The sequence below is a fragment of the Vulpes lagopus genome, chromosome 6, assembly GCF_018345385.1.
Source record: "Vulpes lagopus strain Blue_001 chromosome 6, ASM1834538v1, whole genome shotgun sequence".
In the NCBI taxonomy this organism is placed as follows: Eukaryota; Metazoa; Chordata; class Mammalia; order Carnivora; family Canidae; genus Vulpes; species Vulpes lagopus.
Genome location: NC_054829.1, coordinates 46,263,575 through 46,283,322, shown reverse-complemented (window position 1 = coordinate 46,283,322; position 19,748 = coordinate 46,263,575). Strand labels below are relative to the sequence as shown.

At 43.6% G+C, this 19,748-nt stretch overlaps 1 protein-coding gene and 1 long non-coding RNA gene across 2 annotated transcripts in view; both read right to left on the bottom strand.

The window, feature by feature from the left end:
• The window catches only part of PYGL (glycogen phosphorylase L), a 42,204-nt gene extending 33,157 nt beyond the window's left edge, over positions 1 to 9,047 (bottom strand). Inside the window, exons 1-3 of the mRNA XM_041758231.1 lie at positions 8,567 to 9,047; positions 3,912 to 4,013; positions 1,136 to 1,214 (exon numbers count right to left, since the gene is read on the bottom strand). Of these exons, the coding sequence (XP_041614165.1) occupies positions 1,136 to 1,214; positions 3,912 to 4,013; positions 8,567 to 8,809 (424 nt within the window). The 5' untranslated portion in view covers positions 8,810 to 9,047. The remainder of the gene's footprint in view (positions 1 to 1,135; positions 1,215 to 3,911; positions 4,014 to 8,566) is intronic.
• A 239-nt stretch (positions 9,048 to 9,286) lies between these two features.
• On the bottom strand, positions 9,287 to 11,283 carry LOC121492922. Its single transcript, XR_005988346.1, has 3 exons — positions 10,942 to 11,283; positions 9,627 to 9,736; positions 9,287 to 9,495 (listed from the first exon to the last, which is right to left on the bottom strand). It is a non-coding gene; the product is annotated as an uncharacterized LOC121492922 (long non-coding RNA).
• Positions 11,284 to 19,748: the final 8,465 nt, after the last annotated feature.

Here is a 19,748-nt window from a genome sequence, read left to right as displayed (position 1 = left end):
TGGTACATTTTTATTATTCAATTTAAATTTCACAAGTACACTGTATATTAATTATACTGGAATTAAAATAAAAAAATAAATTTCACAAGCAATATATCTTCATTGTAAAAAACATTAAAACATTAACGACAGGGTGAGCACCCTCAGTTTTGCACTCCTCTCTAGGGAAGATCAGAGGGAGCAGTTTAGTATTTCAAATTCCAGACTTTTTTCCCTATGGATTTACACATATACTTACAGAAAATATTTAATTTTTAAAAAACATAAATCATATCACACTGTGTTGCTTTTAATGCCACTTGCTTTTTTTCCTTCCCCTTGAGAGGTCTACCCAGAGAAGTGCATACAGATCAATTTTATTGTTTTTATTCTTTTACTGCCTATTTTTTTTGCAGCATATATGTTCCAATACTTACTTACCTATTCTTAGATCAAGGGAAATTAGGTTATTTCTAATATTTTGCCTTAGCAAACAATAATATAATAATTTTTTCACATGCCTCCTTGTGCACTTTTATCTTTGAATATATCTTTAAGAGAGTAAATATCAGGAAGTAGAACTGCTTGGTCACAGGGAAGCATATTTTTAATTTAATGGAGTTGGTATTATCTTTTTAATGTTTTCCTTTATATCTGTTGAAAAATCATTTCCTGGATAAAGCACTCAAACTGGATCCATACAAAAAAGATATTAATGAACTAAATCATCATCATCTCAATAATATGACAAGAGTATCATTGCCTACTAGTCAATCAGAAGCAAACTTTTAAGAGCACAAGACAACAACATAATGGTAAAACAACTTAGGTCACAGCTCACAAGTATGTGAAGTGAGTAGCTGTGGACAAGTGCCAGTGACAGAAAGGGGCCACTATGGAAACCCGTAAGTGCACAGGAAGGAGCAGGTTAACTGTGGGGTTTTAAGCAATGTCTCCAAGGGTTTTAAGCAATGTCTCTTTTGTTCCAGTTCCCATCTCTACTCTTTGTATAGAGCTGATCAAGCCATAGTGCAAACTCAAAAACAAAGACTTCTATAACCAGGTCATACCTTGCACTCCTCCTAGGGAGCCCATCTGTCTCTGAGAAGCCATCAACTGGCCAGATAACACATAACACACTCATGACGTCACTTACCGGCAAGCCTCCCAAGACCACCATTGCCAAGCCCAGCATCTTCTTCAATTTCTTCCAACTCCTCCATATCCAACCCAAGCTAGAAACAAAAGGAAAACAATGCTGGATGCAGACACAAATGTGGTCATCTCGGGAAGCATGGTCGTTTCCTAAAGCTCTGGGTCGGGCACCCAGGGTCATCTGTGTAATCAGTTCTGTCAGTTCCCTCACAGAGTGTTCTGGCCTCAGATGCCCACCGCAGATGTTCATGACTGCAGATGCAAACCGTATGAGATGGCCCAGCAGCAGTGTGGGACGAGGGTGGGCTCCAAAGGTCCATTACTGGCTCTGTTACTTAGCTCTCTGACTCTAGGAAATGTAAATCTCTACACTTTTCCTCTCTTATTAAAAAAACAAGGATAACAATATCTGCCTGATTTAGGGCTGTTATAAATTTATTTTTATTTATTTTTATGTTTTAAAGATCTTATTTATTCATGAGAAACACAGAGAGAGAGGCAGAGACACAGGCAGAGGGAGAAGCAGGCTCCATGCAGGGAGCCCAACACCGGACTCAATCCCGGGTCTCCAGGATCATGCCCTGGGCTGAAGGTGGCACTAAACCAGTGCACCACCTGGGCTGCCCATGTTATGAATTTAAATGAGCTTATACAAACAAAGCATTTAGAATTACTCCGAACAGATATTTCTCAATAAATGTTAGCTACTACTATTTCTTAAAATTATTTTCTTGTGTGCTACATAGAAAATGTCAGGAATGGTCTAGCACCATGTTGACACTAACTGGGCTGAAGGATTTTGGAAACTATCAAAAAGTATGAGGTCAGACTTTCTGGGATGGACTAAAGTTCATTTTTCATGACCACAACACATTATTTACTCAGTAGGGTCAATGGTTGTTAACCCAAAACCAGTTACTGAGTCACTGCCCATGAGACCTAGGGCCAAGGAACAGTCTGGGAAACAGCCTGGGGGCCAGGTAGACAAGGGCTAAAATCCTCTGCTTCTTTCTGTGGTGGGTAAGGGACTCTGGGAGGCCAATGAGGACCTGTGAGCTTGGTGATGGATGGAACCGGTTGCCAGCCAGCTCCCTGCCCCATGTGTTTGGCTTGCACAGCCAGAGGCCCCTGGCACCAGCATGGACTCGTGTCAGAATTTCGTGGACCTGGAGATTGCTTTGGGCCACTCATCTTACAATGAGGAAACTGATGGCTAGATAAATTAAGTGACCTGTCCTATGTTGACTAGATAGCAATCTAGCCTATGCTTGGCTAATAATGTTCTGTTGTGCAAATGACTGTATTCTTATCTGAAAGTGATGCAATCCATTAAATTAGGCATTATTTAAAATGGAAACATAATTTACACACTTACAAACATAAACACAAATTAGAATCAAGCTTGAAGTTAATGCCCCAGTTTCCATGGAGCCACATACTTGGATCTCCACCCTTACAACCAAAAGTGGCTTCCTCACACAAGTCTTGATAACTAAATCTTCTAAGAGTTCAAAAATGGCTTTGCCTTTGTTTATTTTTAAAGGGGCTTCCAAATTTGCTCCCCGTGACAAGAGTTCAGCAGGGTTCTTGCACAAGCCAACAACACAATGGTTAAGTAATTTAGGTAATACCACAAAATTTATGTGACTTGAGTAGCTGTGAACAAATAACCATAAGGTAAAGAAGAGGCCACTTTGGAACCCACTCAGTGCCAATGCTAACACTCAGGATTTTTTCAGTTCTAAAAATGGAAGTCTAAAGTAGGCTGTAAACCTTGAGGCAGTTGATATAGGTTACTTCACCCCCTGGTTAGATGCCAGGCCAGGGGAGGTATATTGTTTTCACCTAAAATCAGGGGAAGCAAAGAGAAGGGAGATGGAAGGGGAGCTGCAATGATTCTTTCATAGAAAATACCTAACCCCCTGTGAAGGAAACCAGCCCTTAGTGACAGCAGCTGGCCACATGAGACAATCCCAAGGGAAAGGAGCAGTTTAAATGGTCTCTCATGTAGAATATGTCTTTGCAAATACATATTCCTCCTTTCACTCACATGAAAAGGATTAAGAACTATTTGTTTTTTGGCATGGAGATCCCTGAAGCTCAGGGGAGAAACCGTTAAATACACTCATAAAAATAAGTTAGCATATTAAGTTTAAAACCTCAAGCTCCTCATTTAAAAAGGAAGTGTATTTTACATCTCATTAAGCAGTAAAGAAAGTATGTCAATGTAATTGAAAAAACTTATTATTTAACATGCTGCTTTGATATATGAAAAATAATAGTCAAATTTCGATCATTTTTAAAACTAGATAGGAGGAGTGCCTGGCTGGCTCAGTGGGTGGAGTGTGTGAGTCTTGATCTCGGGTTGTGAGTTTGAGCCCCACATTGGATGTAAAGATTACTTAAAAACAAGTTCTTAAAAAAAAAAAAAAAAAAAAAACAAAAAAAGGTAGATAGGAGTCCAAAGTAAAACTTTGGGATTCTGATAGCAGGGGCTCAGGTACTTTTAAAAAACTCGTTCAGATGCTAATTCCTAACATGTAATTTGCTGGAGAATGCTGTCAAAAACTGATTACAGAAGTAAATCTCTGAGGCAAAACCAGTTCTTTAACATTTCTCTTAAACCAGAGAGCTCCACTAGTTTATATTTCTAATTGTAATAGTCATAGCTAAAGAAACAATTTTTCTTTTATTTTTTCAGTGCTACATTCCCAAGGTTCCTGAATTGAACTTGAAATTTAAGGGGAGAGAATGAAAGAAATACGGCGACAACATACCTGGTAAATGGCCTCGTCACAGGCATTCTGCAGGCCAAGGTTTATCATGGTGTTCTGTAACGTTCGGCCCATATAAAATTCCAAAGAGAGGTAATAAACCCTCTGAAACAAAGACAGGACATGTTAATGCTATAAGGACAATGTTACTTGTCATCATAAAAACACAAAAGGTCACCAATAAGAAACAAACAAGCGAGACTAATACAGGTTCAAGTGAGACTCCTATAGATGGATGAAAGGCTACATAAAAGCATGACTGACAACTGGCTTTGAGAAAAACCATTTTATACCCTATTTTTGGCAAAGAAGTTTTTATCCCCAGGGAGGAAAAAGGCTAACTCATCCAACTAATTAGGTTCAATGTTTGGTGTGTGTGTTTTCCTCCCGGTTCAGGTACCTCATGAATTAAGCATTTGTTTTGGACAAACAGAAGTCAGACTGCCAGAGCTCATCACTGATTTGTAACATATTTATACAACAAGAGTTAGGTGGGGTTGACTGTGATCATCTCATCTCATCCAGGAGACATAAAGATTAACTCCTTCAAGATACACACAATGGCTATAGTATAGCCAGTGTGATTACTGCCGGTAATACTAGAATAATTTTATTCTAGAAAGGCTATGCATAGTCTGGTAATAACAAAATACTACTACCTCAGGCTTATTGGTTTTTGTTCTCGGCGAAATGGGAAATTTCTCTATCAACTTAGAAACTGTTTGCCTCTGACATAAAGCCAGATAAACACTATTTGAGTTGAAAGTGAAAAGTGCCAAGGTCAGAGTTGCCTAAAACCTTTCAAAATACAAGATCAGTTTACTAACTTAAAATAAGGAAGATCAGTGAGTAACTTCATCATCCCCTTTCACAATACCTTACTTTCCATATCACTTCTCCTTTTCTTTTCCGCCAAACTCGAAACAACAAACATCTATAAATGCATCAATATAAAGTCACTTCAAATTTTAGGGATTCCTTCATTACCTAATAGGAAGAACTCAAAAGAAAAGTACTCGGTCAACCCAAAAATATAAAAAGAATATAGCTCTAAATCACAAATGCTTATTACAATATTTAACTCATTAGTTATACACATATATATTTAAAATAAAATATTAGTGAAAATGTCAACTTAGGAATTTTACTTTTTCTCACTTTCACTTTTTTAAAAAATTTTGTTTATTTATTCATGAGAGACACAGAGAGAGAGAGAGGCAGACACACAGGCAGAGGGAGAAGCAGGCTCCCGGCAGGGACCTGACATGGGACTTGATCCCAGGACCCCGGGATCACAACCTGAGCCAAAGGCTCAACTGAGCCACCCAGGTGGCTTCCCACCCTTCCCACTTTCATCTTATGGAACAATTGAATTCCAAGCATTCCCATGGATTGTCAACATCCATTTCTTAGTGGGTCATATAACATGATTTTCCAGACCATATCCTCATTATTTTTATGCAAGGTGTTTGAATATTTATAATGCTCTCATTAGGGGTCTCATCAGCTTATTAGATGTCTCTGTGTGAGTCAAAAAAAGGTATCTTTTCTGAGGCAGAAACAGGCCAAAGAGATGCATGGTGCCACTCTCTCCACGGATGTACCTTGTACAGGAGGCTACTGCATCCCAGGAAGAAATATCTCAAGCCATAAGCATAACATCAGGGCAGTTTTTCCCATTCTTCCCTGTGTATTCATGATCTTGATAATAAAATCCCTATGTATTGCTTTTTATGTTTTAGTGATCTCTGAAAAGCTTGTTTGTAAATAGAGTATATATATATCCAACACTTGCAATTGTGAATTCACACCCTCAGATGACTACATCTGTGTTAAATTTCTTTGCTTTCCTTTTTAAAAAAAGATTTTTTAAATTTATTTATTTTAGAGAGGGAGGGAAGGAGAGAGAGAGAGTGGTGGGGTGGGGAGGGAGAGGGATAAGCAGACTCCCTGCTGAGCACAGAGCCTGAGCCAGAGCAGTAGCAAGTCCACAGGGGCTCAACCTCCTGACCCTGAGATCACAACCTGAGCTGAAATCAAGAGTGGGACACTTAACCTACTGAGCTACCCAGGTGCCCCTCTTTACTTCCCTTTTAATGATTCCAAATTAGCATGGACTTTAGACATTTTAAGACACTTCAAGGTCTTCCTGGAGATAGGTTCAGTGGGAGAGTAAGGTGAGCCCAGGCAGATAGGACAGGAGGGACAGGTTTACCTGGACCGAGAAAGGCCTTAAATGCATGACTGTGACAGGCAGTGGGTGCCAAGATATCTGAGAAGGCCATATGTGTTGCTTTAGGAAGTTTAACTGGACAACAGTGCACGGAATGAGATGGGATCACACACCCAAATGCCTTCAAGAGCCAGGCAGAGAAAATAAATGTGTAATGGAGGTCACATGAAACAATGAGGAGTCGTGGGCCAAGAAGAGGGGGTGTATATATCCTGCTTGCAGGCACTGAAAATTTAACTGCCTAAAGGTGTCTTGCTGGCCAAATGAAACACAACAGCTAGCCACATTCAGCTGCACACTGCCAGCTTTACCACTTGTGGGAAGCAAGGTAATCAGTTAGAGGTCCACTTCATACACCAGTAGCCTGGGCCTCCAGTGCAGAGAAGTGAGAACGCAGGAGAGTGGGTACTTTAAGAGAACCCACAGGCATCAACAGAATTTGGCAACCTGTTGAATGGGGGATAAAGGAGGAGATCAAAGGTGAGATTAAAGTTTTGTGTCTAGGGAACTCTCAGGGTGGCAATACTATTAAAATTATAAACAGAAGACAGGCCAGGATTCAGAGGGATGATGATTTGCGTTTGAGGGAATAGAAGAGATCCAGGTATGCACACTAGGTACTCAGAAATGTAGGAATAGAGTTTGAAAAGGAATTGAGGCTAGAGGTCCAGATTTGGGATTCATCTGTACAGTTACCACAGAGCAGGGGAGATGGGAAGAAGGCTTGGACACACTTACTGACTCCACTCTGTGTCCCAGTGAGGGCAGGGACCTTCTGTTAGGGAAACGGTTGTCACAGAGGGAAATACTTTACTGATGTGTGTAGAATGAATCTTGTTTGCTGTTATATCCCCAGCAGATCACTGCCAGAACACCTAGTTCTCTCTGTACTCAGGTAGGAAAGCACTATCCAATGATGAAACCCATCAGAGGACAGGAGAACAATAAAGCACCAGATAATCCATCAGAGGAGAAACATACAAGGTGAGTACGTTCTGTGGTGCTAAGGGCTATGAAGGTAGGTGTAGGGGTGCGTGTGTGTGTTAGGGGGTGGGGTGAGGTTCTAAAACTTCCTCTCATAGTCTCACTCTCTAGTTCAAAAACTTAAAATTATTTTTAATGGGAGGTACAGTCCCTTCTATACAAATAAAAAGGATACAGTAAATATAAGTATACACTAAGTGTTTTCTAAGATAATATTTTAGCATTTGCCACTTTTGGGTAGAGGCCTAGGCCTCTGGGGGTGCAGAAGCACTTGGAAGCTTTGTTAGAGCTTCAGTTTCTTACTACAAGAATTTACTTTCCTTTGTTCGTGGGTTCTTTGGACTAGTCTTTTTCCCCCATGTTTTTATTTTTCCCCCCATGTTTTTACATATTAAAACCATTCCTAAAAAAAAAAAAAAAAACATTCCAAATAGATGTTTATATTCATTTCCCACTGCCTCCTGGATATATCTCTTTCACCCTTTCCAATATGCCTCCAGCCAGTTTTTCCAGTTTCCTCTCCCAATACATTCTCACACCCACCTCGCTCTGCACAACACAATACCTCTTCCTGCCAGGTCCTTTCCAACCTTCCCACCCCACCTTCCCACACTGGCCAGGTGTCCCCTCTGTGCGCCCCAAAGCGCCCTGAGGACCCTTGCTTTCTAGCGCCCAGGGCAGTGGGGAGGGGTGGTCGGTGAGCAGCCTTGCCCAGCCGCTCCTGGAGGAGGTCTCAGAGTCCAGAGCGAGTCCGGGCCCTCCGCCTCCACCCCGCAGGCCACAAGGAAGTGCGGGAGCTCCACACCCCTCCCGAGCAACTGGTGGGAGTGACGGGGGCGCTCCGACCGCGGGGCGGGACCTCTGCCCCTCCCTCTTCACCCCACTCAGACCCGGGGAAGTGGGGTCAGCCCCGCATCCCCCAGGCCAGCGTCTCCAAAGGCTCTCGGGGCACTGGGCACCTTCCTTCGACTCTTTTTTTGCCTCCTCTGCACTCCTCCCCCGCCCCGCTACCCCGCGCCCCAGTCTTACTACCATCGGACGGTCTCGGTGTTTATCTCCCCTCCCTAAACATCAAACTTAGCCAAAGCGGGGCTTTCTTTTGTGGGTTTTGCTCAGGGCCGACTGGCCTAGGACGGTGCCTGGCGTACGCACGGGGGGCGCCGAGTACCTCCCATTAAATGCTCATGTGGATGCTGCAGAGTTTGTGGACCGTAGTCCACAGGGGGCCCCGGAGCGCGGGGGGGCGCGGGGCGGGCGCGGGGCGCGGGGGGGCGCGGGGCGGGCGCGGGGCCGGCGGGCGGCGGGGCCGAGCCGCGGTGCAGTGCGTGGGCCGCGCAGGGGCCGTGCGGCCCGGGCTCGGGGGCGCCTCCCCGCGGGGAGCCGGGGCAGCGGGAGCCAAGAACGCGGCGGGGACCCCCGCCTCCTCCCGCCCGGCGGCTACCTTGGGGCACTTCTCGTAGTAGTGCTGCTGCGTGCGGATCCAGCGCCCCACCAGGTGGTCGCGCACCGTGTGAGCCAGCGCGAAGAAGTAGTCGCGGGGGGTGGCCACGTTGCGGTCCTTGACCAGCGTGAAGTGCAGGTGCCGGTTGAAGCCCTTCTTCAGCTCGGCCACGTTCTCCACGCCCACGATGCCGCGGATGCTGATCTGCCGCCGCTTCTCCTGGTCGGTCAGGGGCTTGGCCATGGCGGCGGCGGCGGCGGCGGCGAGGAGGAGGACCGGGGAGGAGCGGGCTCCACGCTGCGCGCTGCCGCTTTTGAGTCCGAGGAAAGTTTGGGGTCCGCCCCTGGGCGCGGCGCCGCCCGGCTCCGGCCCGCGGGCCAGGGGAAGGCGGAGGGATCGCCCGGGCCGCCCCGGACAGCGCAGCGGGCGAGGCGGGGGGCGGCGGCGGGGCGCGCGGGACCCCTGGCGGCCGGAGTCTGCGCGCCCGCGGAGCCCTACGGGGCAGGAGGCTGGGGGCTGGGGGCGAGGCTGCGGGGAGGGCGGGGCTGCGGGGAGGGGGCGGGGCTGCGGGGAGGGCGGGGCTGCGGGGAGGGCGGGGCTCCGGGCTGGGGGCGGGGCTCCGGGGAGGGCGGGGCTCCGGGGAGGGCGGGGCTCCGGGCTGGGGGCGGGGCTGCGGGGAGGGCGGGGCTCCGGGCTGGGGCGGGGCTGCGGGGGCGGGGCTCCGGGGCGGGGCTCCGGGGGGCGGGGCTCCGGGGAGGGCGCGGGGGGGCGGGGGCGGCTGTGCGGACCCCCACTACAGCGGGCGGCCTGCTCCCGGATCTGGGAGTCCCCAGAGAGCGGCACTGGTCCTGTCAACTCTCTCGGGATGCTCCGGTGCTAGGAGGATGTCGGTGTGTGGAAGCACGCGTTGGCAAACTTTTGTGTTACAGCTGTTTATTATTATTATTATTATTATTATTATTATATTATTATAATTATATTATTATATTATTATTATATATTATTATATATTATATATTATTATATATTATATATTATTATTATTATTATTATTTCTCACCTGGAAGGGGTTCCACCATAAGCATCTGAAGGCATCAGCGCGCTTTCACTTCAGCTGTCCCATTGTCCTCCTGCTCCGTCCTTGGCATTGTCCCATGGGGCATCCCAGACCTCAGAAAGAGATCCCAGGGTGCCTCCTTTGCTTCCAGTTATTTTTCCAAGACTCAGGGATTCGGATTTCTTGACTCCTCAGACCCATCCCCAGTTTGCCCTATCAGAAGCTCACCCTACTGCTCATCTGCAGAAACAGGTTAGTAAGAATCAGAAAGAAAGTCCTGAGGTGCATCTTTGGGTTGATTAGGCCCTGGGAGCTTTTATGTCAGGCCTCCTGTTTGAATTACCTTCTAAAGGGAGGTTGGGGTGGAGTACAGAGAAAAGAGAAGGGTATGTGTGTGGGAAATGAAGGGATAACTCACCCAGCCAGTTGCCTTGTTTACATAAAACAAAGCAGTGTGTGTTAATCTACAGTATAGGCTGATCTTTGCACTGGTCACCTCCAGCTTTGGTGGTGGTAGTGGTGGTGGTGGTGGTGGTGGTGGTGGTGGTGGTGTGTGTGTGTTTAAGCCTTGGCAAAGGCAAACGCATGGTATTTTAGGATGTCGGAGGCTTTTTCTTCTTCAATAAAGGGTAGTGTTAATCTGTTAGACTCTACTAGAAACAGTCCATTGCCAGAATTGCCAGCCTTGCCAACAATGACTTGTGTTATTCCTGGGTCTCAACTACTCCCCCGTGGGTGCTGTGATGAAAAGGCACTTAGGAAGAGCTGAACAAACTGTCCAGACCTCACAGGACAAGTCTAAGTTGCCCGTTGTAGGAAAAGAACCCTGGGAAAGTGTGTTAGTCCAGGAGATTTTGGAGAATCAGATTCTAAAACATGATTAAACAGGCAAAGATTTTATCAGGGCAAATGCCAGAGGGAGAGAAAACAGAGAAGGAGCCAAGTTAGCTGGAAGAGCATCAGACTATGAGGCAAGTCTGACCCCCCAGGGAAGGAGAGAGGGACCGAAGAGTGGGAGGGGGCATCCCAGGCTGCCCTGCGGTCCTAGGAAGAAGCAGCAAGGCCACCAGGCTGTTCTGGAGCCAAAGTCAACTGTCAGAGGTGTCCCTGTGCTGAGTCATCTGTGGGAACTTGCCCTGGAGGCGCAGCCTCTGCACAGGCAAAGCGAGACTATTTGCGGCCCTGGGTCAGGTCAGTTATTGCTGCCTGCAATCGGAGATCTCTGAGCCCCATTCTGGTGGCCACCACAGAAAGATATCAGATAAACATAGGTTAGCAGTTACTGTGTTTCAGGGTGGAGCTTACTGTGTTGGCATACCACTTTCGGATTCCTCCAGACTGCAGCGAGCATTTCCCGAGGGCTCCGGCTAGGCACTTCATGGGCATTCCCTCATTTAATCCTCTCACCAGCTCTGTGGGGCCAGTTGTAGCTTTCTTCCCACTTGGCAGATGAGGAAACTGAGGCTTAGTGAGGGTAAGCAGCTGGCTCAAGGTCACTGAAGGAAGGAGCCAAAGAGGTTTTCAGACCTCTGCATTTTGCTTTTCCTCTTCCAAAACAGGGGGTTGGGAATCTTGTTTTGTAAACCCAAATTCTGACAGCACCTCAGCTGACCTATTTACCCTATCCACTTGATTGTTTCGTCCTGTTCCCTGGCCTTTTGACCTACTTCTAATACGTTTTGAAATCCAGGGAAATATCAGAAGTCCAGAGTGGCCCCGCAACAGATCACTCGCACTTTGGAGATGGGCATCGTTGAAGGTGAGCTGAGGTTTCTGTTCAGCGAGCATATTTAAGCACGTTCCACTCAGTATATTTAATGTATGAGTCTGTCAACCAAGGTTATTACCTGGGCTCTGCTGTTTTAAATATTTAGTAAGATGACTGAGAGCCCAGATTTATTACACCATTGAATGCCCTAAGAATCTGCCGACAGCATGGCTGACCGAATTGCCATCTCTGTAATTGGCTGTGACTGTGACCATTCACTTGGTACCTGAATATATTTGGCTTATCTTAAAGCAAGTGAGGGTTTCTGACACTTTCACGTCCTGTCATATTTGATTTGCTCATTAATACAGTAGTTTGACTTATTAGATGTGGTCCAGTGGGAGTTCTCTAAAAGCCAGAAATATTTAACAACCTGTCTTTTCCCTGTCCATCAAATCACTGACAGTCTTAATGTGACTACTGTGGAATATGCTGAGACTGGGGAATCCCTTAGTGCCTCAATTTCAATTTCTGTGAAATAAGACTAAATCTCTCTGTCTTAATCAGTCCACAACATAGCTAAGCCCCCCCCAAAAGTACACGTGGAGAGATACTGGATATGTTAAAAGCATTCTTAAGACGTTAACTTTGGGTTTGGGATGATGTTTTGGAATATTAGAATTTTTTGGAATTTTCTCTTGGTAGTTTACTTTTTCCCCATCTCCCTTGAGGAGCCGCTCTAGTATTGGTGCTTACAATCTCTGAGGAAAGACATGAGCCTGCCTGGTTTGGGACAGCTGGCCTAGGTTCCCTACCATTTGGGAGATGCATGAAGAGTGAGGACCAAGAGGTTGAGGAGACTGGGGCAGGGGTGAGAAGATGACATGACAGGTGTGGGAGGAAAAGTGATGCTGCTGGTCTTGCAGCAAGGATCCTGGAGCCTGCTTTTCTAGGGAGGCAGCAGAAACCCCAGGTAGCCTGAGTATGTAAAAGCAGCCTGGGATGTTGCTCTGCTTCCTTGGAAGATACAGGGAAGTAGCAGGACCCCAGGGAGGATGTGGTTGCTTGGAGACTTTCCACAATCAGGGCTTAGACAAGTTCACAAAGACTCCTCACTCCCAAGAAGCCATCGGCTGAAAGTTGGTGTGAAGCTGACTTGGAGAATCTCCAAGGAGAGAGATGTCAAGGCCTGAGGCTTGCATCCTGCACCCCTTCCACTGGTGCCTTGGTCTCTAAATGAAGGGACCGCTTGACTGAGATCACATTTTTCCCCTTCTTGAAGAAATGGGGGCTCAAATGAGAAATTAAGCTGACATATGATAAAAAGCTGCAGTTTTTGCACAACTGAGTTTATATGCTGCTTGTGCTTGCTTTACTACTAATGCAACAATGCATGTTTCAGAAAAAGCTTTAACTTGTTATGGGAAAGAACGAGAAGGTTAATTCTGAGAAAATTTTGCAAAGACTTATGAAGAAATTCTGACAAATGAAGGGAAAAGAGAAATGTGCTAAGCATAGGGTTTCAGCAGAAAATCATAATGCAACATGCCCTAGAGACAGCATCCCAGTAAGCTTGTCTCAGGCTCTTGGTCACGCAGACACCTAAGTGAGCTTGCATTTTGACTTGCCTTTTGTGCACAATTGATTAATCATAAGCATTAACCATATAAAACATAAACCATATAAAATGGTGGTTCTGGGGCACCTGGGTAGCTCAGTGGTTGAACTTCTGCCTTTGATTGGGTCGTGATCCCGGGATCCTGGGATTGAGTCCTGCATCGGGCTCCCTGCAGGGAGCCTGCTTCTCCCTTTGCCTGTGTCTCTGCCTCTCCTTCTCTGTCTCTCATGAATAAATAAATAAAATCTTTAAACACAAAAACAGAAACCATGGTTCCCTGAAAAGCTGTGGTTGTCCTATGCAAATTTTATTTGTTTTTAGAATTTAGTTTCCTTAGGGGGTAAATTTAAAGAATCACCAACACCAGGTTCTCAAATGCAAAATACTTTCACATTTCTGAGCTGTTTAATTACTAGCCTTTAAAGCTTTAATCAGTAAGGTGTTTAGATACTGAGTGCTTAAAACATACAACACAAGAGAAAAACAGCTTCCTTTTCACTTAATATTTTCAAGGATGGAGCCTGGGAGTTGGGATGGTATATTGAAAGCTGTCCTCCAACACAAATGCAGTTTTGCATGTTTAGTTTTCATACCATAATCTAGCTGTTTTTCATTTTCAATATTTCTAATTCATTGATTTATTAGAAAAATATTTTTAAGTGCCTACTGTGTATCCAGCATTGCACTGGGCACTTGAGATACATCAATGAACCAAACTGACCATAGAATAACCAGATACATTGTTTCCCCAGTATTCTGTTTTCTGGGGACTACCTCTCCCTCTTTACCTCCCCCTCATCCTTATACATTTAAAAATAAGTCTATATACTTATTCTGGGAGTGGTCATTTTACAATCTGACCCAGGTTTTACCACCATGACTATAGGACTTCCCTGTGGTCATGTCACAGATGAAAGAAGGACCTAGAAGTATTGGTGAACTTGGAAAGTCAACAAAGGAATCATTGAATGATCACCGACTATATACAAGGTACCATGTTCTCTGCTAATGGTACAAAAGATACAGGCCACGGTCTCAGCCTTACCAAGAACTTTTAAACTATGTTAAGGTACCACACTCACATGAAAATACAAGGCAGGGGGCGCCTGGGTACCTCAGGTGGTTAAGCACCCAACCCTTGATTTTGGCTCAGGAGGCTCTCCCTCTCCCTCTGCCTCTCTCCCCCACTCTCTCCAAAAAAAAAAAAAAAAGGAAAGAAAGAAAGAAAGAAAGAAAGAAAGAAAGAAAGGAAAAAAGAAAGAAAAGAAAATACAAAGCAGAATATGCTAAAGGAAAAAAATAATTGGCCCAGAACATAAGTTCACAGGAAGGAAGGAGCAACAACCTTGTCTTTGTCTTGAAGTCGAATGACAACAGCTGTTTCCCTTTCTTCCTGGAAGTTCTGTGCCCTCTTGAATGATAGCATCTTAGTCATGGAATCATACATAGTACACTTCCAGCTTAAAATGAAAACACCAAGTTTCACTGCATTAATAATTTTCATGACAAATCATCTTTTATGTTTCTGATGAAAAGATTTAGTGTGAGAACTGCTAGAGACAGATTCATACCAGCAGGTGGAGGAATTTGCCATTTGAACTTGATATTTCAGGTTATCCAGTGGTTCGGCAAGGTTGTGGTTGCAATTTTAATCACTGCTTTATTTCCCTTTGTTCCAGATATTTATGTGCCAAAACACCCTAAAAGAGATACCCATATTCTGAAGAAGATAAATAAATATTGATCATTTTCATCACTCTAGCCAGAGCATAAAGTAGATGGCCCTTTCTCCCTTTCAAAATATTGGATGTAAAATATTTAAATCTAAAGAAATAGTTTATTCTGAGACAGAATATTAGAGAAGTCTTAAAATTAAAAAAACAGCATGGGATCGTAACATTCTTACACTAGATTTAGAACACACTCAAAGTTGGGTGTGCTAATGGGTTTCCCAGTCAACCGTATGAGTTTGGTTTTCAAGCTCATCTGGGCATGTCTGAACTGATGAAACGGAGCCTGAGTGAAGCCAATGTGCCCAGGGGAGTTTGAGGTCATCTGGAAGGAAGTCAAGTCATGCCTGTTGTGGGGTTTGGGTATGTATGAGCATGTCTAACAAGTTGTTGGTGGCTGGTGAGGTCTGAGGAGCTTCCTGGGTGACAAATCACCCTAAGGACAGAAGGAAGGCAGCCCGGGTGGCCCAGCGGTTTAACGCCACCTTCAGTCCAGGGCCTGATCCTGGAGACCAGGGATCGAGTCCTGCGTTGGGCTTCCTGCATGGAGCCTGCTTCTCCCTCTGCCTGCATCTCTCATGAATAGATAGATAAATAGATAGATAAATAAATAAACAAACAAACAAATAAATAAATAAATAAGGGCAGAAGGAACCTGGTGATTAGCTTGAGCCAAGAGGAAGCCTTAGTTGTCAGAGGGGAGCGGTGGGTCTGATTGGGACATTGTAGCTGTTATTTGATTGTGTTCTTTAGCTACTTAGAAGCATGGGCTTCAAGGGAACAAAGAGGACTGTCCATGAAAACAATGAATTTTCACACTAAGTTTTATAAAAAAAAAAAAAAACAACTCAGATCCCAGGAATACTGTTTTCCCTTTCAACATGAACTAGTGAGTCATTCTCTTGCACTTCACTCTTGCACAGCTTGGAGGGTCGGAAGAGCATTATGGATATACTATTAGCCCGGTTCTTAGAATCATAAAACATTTACTAAAAGAATCTTCATAACTATGTCTTTCTTGATGTATAAGCTCTTTGGCAAAACTGCTTTTCTTGGGTAGTATTTTTAAAGCACTAAAACACATGCTGGTGAATAAATCTTAAGTTTGTATCACAATGAATTTTATAATTGAATAACTCATGAAAACTCACATATATTGATCTACAGAACATTATGAGCAGCCTAGAAGCTTCTCTTGGATGTACTTCCACTCTCTTTCCCTCAGGATAATCACCACCCTGATTTTCAACATCACAAATTACTCTTGCTTCTTTTAAACTTTGCATAAGTTGAATTATACAGAACATCTATATTTTCTGATTTGTCTTACTCATCAATATTATGCCTGCAAGTTTCACTTCTGTTCTTGCCAAATCTCTAGTTTTCTTTTTTTAATATTTTATTTATTTATTCATGAGAGACACAGAGAGAGAGGCAGAGAAACAGGCAGAGGGAGAAGCAGGCTCCCTGAAGGGAGCCCGACGTGGAACTCGATCCTGGGACTCCAGGATTATGCCCTGGGCTGAAAGCGGCGCTAAACCGCTGAGCCACCGGGCTGCCCAAATCTCTTGTTTTCATTCCTGTATAGTATTCCATTATAGGAATGTAGCACAATTGCATTTATCTCTCCTACTGTTGGTGGACATTTGGGTGGTGTCCAGTTTTTGATTATCACGAACAATGCTGCCATAAGGATATCGGTACATGTTTTTTCCTGAACGCATGCCCTCATTTCTGTTGGGGATGTAATGGCTAGATCTGATATATAAGTTTTAACGTCCCTTTTATTTCTTCCTGATATAGAAAATGTAGTTTGATTATAGATTTACAGTCCTCTTGAAGTAAAGATATTGAAGTAGTGATGAAAGTAATTTGAGGCTAGGAAGAAAGCATTGGCATTACTTAGACTAGCTGGGTATGGATACTTTTGAATCATTGTTATCATAAGTTATAATGAATGGTAACAATGTAAACCATGCCCTTGTTCATGACACCTTAAGAAACAATTAGGATAGTTTTCCACTGCTACCTAGAGTATTCTAGGATATTTCCTCCCTCTCGAAAGCTAATTTTTATTATGAACCTTAGGAAAATTAGCTTAGGAAAATAATTAAAATTTAAAACAATTCTTAAAATTTTTTTTTCAATTCTTTTTTTAAAAAAAGATTTTATTTATTTATTCATAAGAGACACACAGAGAAAGGCAGAGACACAGGCAGAAGGAGAAGCAGGCTCCATGTGGGGGACCCAATGTGGGACTCAATCCCAGAACCCTGGGATCATGACTTGAGCTAATAGCAGATGCTCAACTACTGAGCCACCCAGGAATCCCTAAAACAATTATTTCTGTCCATCAGTGGAGATGGCTAAAAGTTGGTTGTAACACTCTCAGTGTGTGGTGTTTACCACTGGAGGTAACTGATGAGAAATATCGGTGGGTCCTAATTTTTCTATTTTTAGTTAATCTGTTTTACTTGTTGGCCATTGTGTTTCATGAATTAAAGCTCTAACGACCAAATGGAAGGGAACAGTGCTGAGTTTGGGTCCCCAGAAACAAATGTTTTATGCTGTAGGCCTCACCCAGAATCTGTGGCCAAAAATAGGGGTTAAAGTTCTCTAGTAGCTCTTGTCCCAACACAGCAAATTCTGAATCTAACCTACTAGACTGTCACTTGGATTTGTTTAAAAACTAACATTATTTATACTTGTCTTCTAATTAGGAAACTACCATGCATTTATACTAGGAAATAAGAAATGACTTGTGAAAATATAACAAACAAAAATTGCATGTAATAGCATCATTCTTTGTTAGTATTTTGGATTATTTTCTTTCAGTTTTTAAATTGCCCATTTTTTTTTTTTTTTACATAGCTCTTTTCTTCATTACATGTTTTTGAGAACTTCCTATGTATTGATGGCACAAATAAATAGAATCAGAGATCCTGAAATCTGTTACAGGGTCTCCAAGACTTGAGCTTACCCCACAGAATCCAGGACAACTCTAAGATTAGAGATGGTAGGGTAGGGGGCTGGCCAGAGTGACCTCCAGGAGACGGTGCAGGAAAGATAACATAGCAGCCCTGAGACAGCTGTCCTTAGAAAGGCTTGCTTTCAAGTTGGGCCATTGTCCAGCATCTGGAAACTTAGAATTCAGGAGTTTTCTGACCATTCCCTAACTGATAAGGAAGGTTTGCTGTATCCAGCCTAGACTGTTTGGGCAAATGATACATTTATGCTGAACACTTACTCTTCTCCTGGGAGTCTGGAATTTTGACACATGGCAGGTCCCTATGTGAGGGACCTCCAGTAAAAACCTTGTATTCTAAGTCTAACGAGCTTCCCTGGTAGACAACAGTTTGCATGTGTCACCATATATGTTGTTGGAAGAATTAAGTATTTCTTGTGACTCCACTCGGATAGGTTTCTAGAAGCTGGTTCTAGGTTCCTCAGGACTTTGCCCCTGCATCTTTTTCTTTTGCTGATTTTGCTTTGTATCCTTTTGTTGTAATAACCTGTGCCAGTGAGTATAACTGTATCCTATGAGTTCTTCTAGCAAATTACTGAACATAAACTTGGTCTTAGGGACCCCTGACATGGTGACCCACTGGGAAATAAAGTTACCCAGATGAGTCATTGCCTCTCCTTTCATGGTGACCTTAGGATAAAGCTGAGAATACAACTCCTTGAGTGGGTGTCCTCCAATGCGATGCTCCAAAAGTAGAAAATTAGGCAAGATAAGTGGTTTAATTTACCAGGTAACTTATAGCCACAGGAGAGTTGGGGGAGACTGAAACCAAGGAATATCTATATATTCAATTCATATCCTCCTCTGCCCTGATCAGTCCTATTGCTGGAGAACAGTCTCACTGGTTTGAAAAAAAAATTGCAACTACCACTATAGTTCAATATACCTCAACACAAATATAACTAAAACAAGGCAGACCAAAAGCATGATAGGCATGGATTCAATAGACAGAACTGACCCACAAAAGAGAGAGAGTTAATACAGGAAACAGAGGAAATCTTAAAAATATGTACAAATATGTAATAAAATGGAGATATTTTTATTTATAGAGCTCTTCTTATTGAGAGCACCGTATGTGTTAGAAGAAATGTGTTGCTTGGGTCCTGGCTTATTCTCAATCAATCCTGAGCATTTTGGTTTACTCTCTAATCCCAAATCACTTGGTCTCAAACACTGAGACACTTCTCACTTAAAACTGGCACTAGTTTATAGGAGTTAAGCATCTGAAGAAAAAAAAAAGAGTCTTTAAAGACTTGGCAAGGAGGGTGGTAATAGAAGAGAATCCTGTCACAACACAGGAAATATCTTTTTTATTATTTATTTATTAATTTATTCATGAGACACACACACACACACACACACAGAAAGAGACACAGGCAGAGGGAGAAGCTGATTCTCCCTCAGAGCTCAATCTCAGGATCCCAGGATCACGACCTGAGTCGAAGGCAGACGCTCAATCACTGAGCCACACAAGCACCTGAAATATCTTGAAATTGGTGATCTGATATCATTGTGCACAAAGACCATCAGCCACACTGTCAGAAGGAGTTTATTTCTAGCTGGTTCTTTCCTTGAATCCTGTTCTGCTTCCATGTTCTTAGAGACCACCCTTTTAGAGCAGAGTGGCTTTTTTCATCTCCTCTTTCCCTTGAGATCCCCAACTGCAATCTCTGGGCTTCCAGGAGGAAAAAGAAGTCTCTTAAAATAAAATGAACAAGCAAACCCAAACCTATCTGCCCAAACATGAAACACTCATGTTACAGCACAGAACAATTTAGCTCCACATTCTCTCAGTCATCTATCCTTGTTGTGAGTTTCCCTTAAAGTATTTTAATAAAACAACAATAACAACAAAACAAAAAACAAACAAACAAAAAAAAAAAAAAAAAGGAAAAAAAAAGCAGTTTTCCCTCAGAGCAGTTGTCCACAGTGTCCTCAATGTAGCAATAGTGACAGCTTAAAAAATTTTAAGCTTCCCTTCCTTTTGTTCTGTTTCAGTAAGAAAGGTAATTTTCCTCAACAAGAATATTAGCAAAACACCCTT